Source organism: Chelonoidis abingdonii, chromosome 11, assembly GCF_003597395.2.
Source record: "Chelonoidis abingdonii isolate Lonesome George chromosome 11, CheloAbing_2.0, whole genome shotgun sequence".
NCBI classification, from domain to species: Eukaryota; Metazoa; Chordata; order Testudines; family Testudinidae; genus Chelonoidis; species Chelonoidis abingdonii.
The window spans coordinates 53,118,807-53,123,709 of record NC_133779.1 but is presented as its reverse complement, the minus strand read 5'-3'; the positions used below and the strand labels follow the sequence as shown (position 1 = coordinate 53,123,709).

General features: G+C 52.2%; 1 protein-coding gene across 1 annotated transcript; it reads left to right on the top strand.

Moving 5' to 3' along the window:
* Nucleotides 1-1,442: 1,442 nt before the first annotated feature.
* On the top strand, nt 1,443-3,652 carry KCNJ10 (potassium inwardly rectifying channel subfamily J member 10). The gene is made up of 2 exons (XM_032796319.2): nt 1,443-1,521; nt 1,780-3,652. The coding sequence occupies exons 1-2, from the start codon at nt 1,498-1,500 to the stop codon at nt 2,914-2,916; spliced, it is 1,161 nt and encodes a 386-aa protein (XP_032652210.1). The 5' UTR covers nt 1,443-1,497; the 3' UTR covers nt 2,917-3,652.
* Nucleotides 3,653-4,903: the final 1,251 nt, after the last annotated feature.

The window sequence follows — 4,903 nt, the reverse complement described above, 5'->3', positions numbered from 1 at the left end:
CCGTTAACGGCTAATGGAGATGTCCATTAGCTCAGGTTGCACGGGCATGTACTGGTAGAGAAGGAGATTCACATCTGGCTTCCTTCCCATTTTGAAATGGATGATCAGCCACTTCCATCCCTCCCCAGCTGCAACCCCTACATCCTTTCCCGGACCAGAAAACCATGTGTCAGGCAGGAGTAGGCTGTGTGTGGCTGGGGGGGCGGGGGGAATGGGAGGTAGGAGAATGGGGAAAGTCCACAGCACATATGCCCACCCCCCTACTGCACCAGACTGTGGAAAAAATAATTCCACCTGAGAATACTTTGTAGTTCCACACCCTTAACCTCAACACACACACCTTGAGGATGGTCCTATTGGCAAAACAGGGGAAGGCTTCAGTGATAGATAGATAGATAGATTAGGTGTTTGGGGATAGATAGAGATCAAAAGAGTGTATGAAGAGAGAGAAAAAGAGCGGTATAAATGACAATCATTTGGTAACTAGATAGATTCATATGGCAAGAGACAGACAGTGTCTGCGGGTTCATCTACGCTGCAATAAAAGACCCACAGCATCATCTCTCAGAGCTGGGTCAAATGACTTGGGTTTGTGGGGCTATAAATAGACGTTGGGGCCGGAGCTTGGGTTCTGGGACCCTCCCCCCGGCCAGGTTTCAGAGCCCAGGCTCCAGCCCCAGCCCCAACATCTACGCTGCTGTTTTTAGCCCAACGAGCCTGAGTCAATTGACCCAGACTCCGAGACTCAGTGTGGCAGGTTTTTCTTTGCCGTGTAGACGGACCCTCTGGGTGAAATGCTGGCCCTGGTGAAGTCAGCAGGAGTTTTACCATTGACTTCAATGGGCCAGGATTTCTCCTCTTTGTCAGGTAGGTAGCTGGATTGTTTGGCCTGTCTCTCTGCCCTGCAGATTAGATCCAATGTGCCTGAAAGAGACGCTGACTTTCTGCTTCACCCACAGGCCTTGTAGAATTACAATCATGGCCCATCTGCTTCCAATTACAGCATTTAACAGCTGACAATGAATTTGAGGAGATCACATCCATGCCTGGGTATTTAATCCCTGGGTCGTTCCCCATTTGAAAAGCTGGCACATTTGGTTTCATGACGCTAGCCAGGGGGAACGAAAGGGGTCTGCGCATTGAGTTTATCAGAGTAAGTCACTTCAGTTCTAGCAAATCTATGAAGAACTGGTAGAGTTGTTTAAGAAAAAGAAGAAGGATTGGATTCTCGTTGCGCTAGGAGCTGTACAGACTGTGCCTGCCCAGAAGCGGTGTAGAATCTAAAAGATAATGTACCACTAAGTAATTTTATTATTAAAACTAATAGAATCTTGTCCCCTCGTGATTAATTTGCAATTTTCTCTTGCAGGCTTCTCCAGTATTTGGAGTGCGCGGGAGAGAAAGACTGAAAAGTGAGCCCAGGAATCAGAAGAGCTAATAAACTGCTGGAGATAGAGCGCAGGATCTCAATCACAAAAATCCCACGGTGATCATTGAATGAAACATTTAACATTCCTAGAGGTAACAGCAAATAGAAACCGCCCCTCGTCTCCCTTCCGTACGGTTGGCTAAAGTGGCAAACATTCATTAACGTTAATAATAAATTACTTAGTAATACATTATCCAACCCAGCAATCTGCATACAGGCTGCCTGTCTGTCTGCCTGTCTCATCCAGCTGCTGTCCACGCTCAGTCCCAACGGCCTTCGTTTGAGTGTGGTCTCAGCCCATCCTGAGGCGGCTCCTAACCATGTCCCATCCCTTATGCCCTCTCTTCCAGATGACTTCTGCCACTAAGGTATATTACAGCCAGACCACCCAGACCGACAGCCGCCCCCTCATTGGCTCCGGCCTGCGCAAGCGGCGCGTGATGACCAAGGACGGCCGGAGCAACGTGCGGATGGAGCACATCGCTGACAAGCGGTTCCTCTATCTCAAGGACCTGTGGACCACCTTCATTGACATGCAGTGGCGCTACAAGCTGTTGCTCTTCTCCGCCACCTTTGCCGGCACCTGGTTCATCTTCGGGGTGATCTGGTACCTGGTGGCCTTGTTGCATGGGGACCTACTGGAGTTCGACCCCCCGGCCAACCACACCCCGTGTGTCATGCAGGTTCATACGCTGACTGGAGCATTCCTCTTCTCCCTGGAGTCCCAGACCACCATTGGCTATGGCTTCCGCTACATCAGCGAAGAATGCCCCTTGGCCATTGTGCTGCTCATCAGCCAGCTGGTTCTCACCACCATCATGGAGATCTTCATCACCGGCACTTTCCTGGCCAAGATCGCCCGTCCCAAGAAGAGAGCTGAGACCATCAAGTTCAGCCAGAACGCGGTGGTAGCCCAACACAACGGCAAGACCTGCCTCATGATCCGAGTGGCCAACATGCGCAAGAGCCTGTTAATTGGCTGCCAGGTGACCGGCAAGCTGCTCAACACCTACCTCACCAAGGAAGGGGACTGCATCCTGCTCAACCAGGTCAATGTGGACTTCCAGGTGGACACGTCTTCCGACAGCCCCTTCCTCATCCTACCCCTCACCTTCTACCACGTGGTGGACGACTCCAGTCCCTTGCGGGACACAGCCCTACGCACGGGCGAAGGAGACTTCGAGCTGGTGGTGATCCTCAGCGGCACAGTGGAGTCGACCAGCGCCACCTGCCAGGTGCGCACCTCGTACCTGCCTGAGGAGATCCTGTGGGGCTACGAGTTCAGCCCGGTCATCTCCCTCTCGGCCAGCGGCAAGTACGTGGCTGACTTCAGCTTGTTTGACCAGGTGGTCAAGGTGTCGCCCCTGTGCTGCGTTCACGAGACAGTGCGGTTCAGGGACCCCGAGAAGCTAAAGCTGGAGGAGACCTTCCGGGAGAAATCAGAGCGGGAGGGCAGCCCCCTGAGCGTTCGCATCAGCAACGTCTGATCCTGCCCACCCAACACTGAGCTCCAAGGAGAATCACTTCAGCCTTCCTTTTTAACTGGTTGTTTCCCCTGGTGTCTTTCTTTCTTTCTTTCTCTTTCTTCACCTCTCCTTCCTTCTTTCATTCATTTTTTTCCCCTTTCCTTTCCTTCCATGTCTCACGGGGCAACTCCAGTGCATCCACCGGAGGATGGCAGCTTTAGTTCCCCCAAAGGTGCCACTCCTGCTCTCGCTAGTTCCAGGAGCCCCAGGGCCCAAGGGAGCAGCTGGGATGCAACTCTTCCTTCCCCCTTGCCAAAGCATTTTCCAATCCCTCCTTTTCAGTAGCGTGGTGATGACAACATGACCATCTGGGAGCACCAGGGCCTCCTGGGGGACAGCTGGTCACCAGCCAGGAAGACTGCATCCTCCCACCACAGAACACTGATTCTGTAGGGTGTGGGAGGGTAACTCTGCCTTCAAACTGACCCCTTCCTCGCCATGCAGGCTCAAGCCTAATGCCCAGCTAACCTTCCAGAAAAAGACAGAGACAGTGCCAGGTGGCTCCAAAAGAAGCGGGCACCTCCCTCCCCTGCCCAGGACCTAGGAACATAGCAATGGCCACACTGGATCCAACCAAGGACCCATCTAGCCACTAGCCTGTCTCCAACAGTGGCCAGCACCAGCATCCTCAGAGGCTAAAACTCTGTAGCAATGGAATAAGCTGTCTGGGGGGAAGTTTTCTCCTGACCTCCGCTGGCCCTGATGGGTGGCTGATGAGCCCTGATGGGAAGCAGATGGGTGGCTAGTCCCTTCCAAAGCGCCTTACTCTTCCAACTCTGGATCTTCTTGTTACACAGAAAAAGCCCCAGTCCTTTTGCAAATCCTGCTAAGCTCCTGGCCTCTCTGACCTTTGTATCAGTGAGTTCCACCAGCTCACTGTGGGAAAAAAAACATTTCTGTTTAAATTTGCTGTGGGGAGATTGGGGGTAGGATTTTGCCAACAGAAATAATGGATCTCTGAGACGCCTCCCCCCAAACTGTCTCCATGGGAATGAAGAGAGGGCAGCAAGAGGCTTTGAAATGAGAAATGGTCCCAGCTCAAAACACCTTCTGCTATCCACGGGCCTTCATGTGGTCCATGTGCTGGTCTATTTTCCTGGGATGTTGTGCACACAGTATAGGGCCATGACGGGAGATAAATCCCCTCTGCCTGCTTCTCGGCACCAGGAACAGCTGGACCCAGGGCCGGCAGAGCCACACACACAGACCTCAGAGCCAGCAATTAGAGAGACTGCACACTGGGTCTGTGTCCCTGCTATCAGGCAGCGCCAGCATCCAGTGCTCATCACCCCGGACCTCTCTAGGGATTTTCATCATACCTGAGGGAAGCTGCACTTCAACCAGAACTGGGCGCAGTTTTTGCATCATCAGCTTGGGTTAGCTCTTGTCTACACAGTGGTAATAACACTAAGAAATCTGGCTTGGATTTCATTCCTGTTATCACCATGCTGCAGGCTTGGGAATGCCCAGGGGTAGGTGCTCCCGGCCACTGCTGCCTGCGCTCAAGGAGAATCCTCATCAACTCTTAGCAATACAGGGCCTATGATGGGTGATCAAGCAGTTCTGATTCCATCCAGAAGAGAGCAGCAGTGACAGACACACCAACCAGTATGAATCCCCCACATTCAAGCCAGAAACCAGCAATACCCCAGTGAAGTTAAAATGAAGGTGGACCCTTACCTCTTCTTTGTACCCGAGCCCCAGGTACAGGCATGCAGCTTAGACCCAGCCTGACCTCCACTGTCCCAAACAGACCTGCTGTGATCTCATTCCTTATTACTGTAAATTACTGACATCAGAAATGCTGAATCCAGAAGCTGAGGCTATGAGAAACTTGATTGGTGTTAATGAAATGTTTGCTCCCACTTCATCACAGGCTCTCTGATCTACCAGCTCTCACATCCGATCTTTGTCCCGCAGTTCAAGGATCAGTGGTTCACAGCCGAGT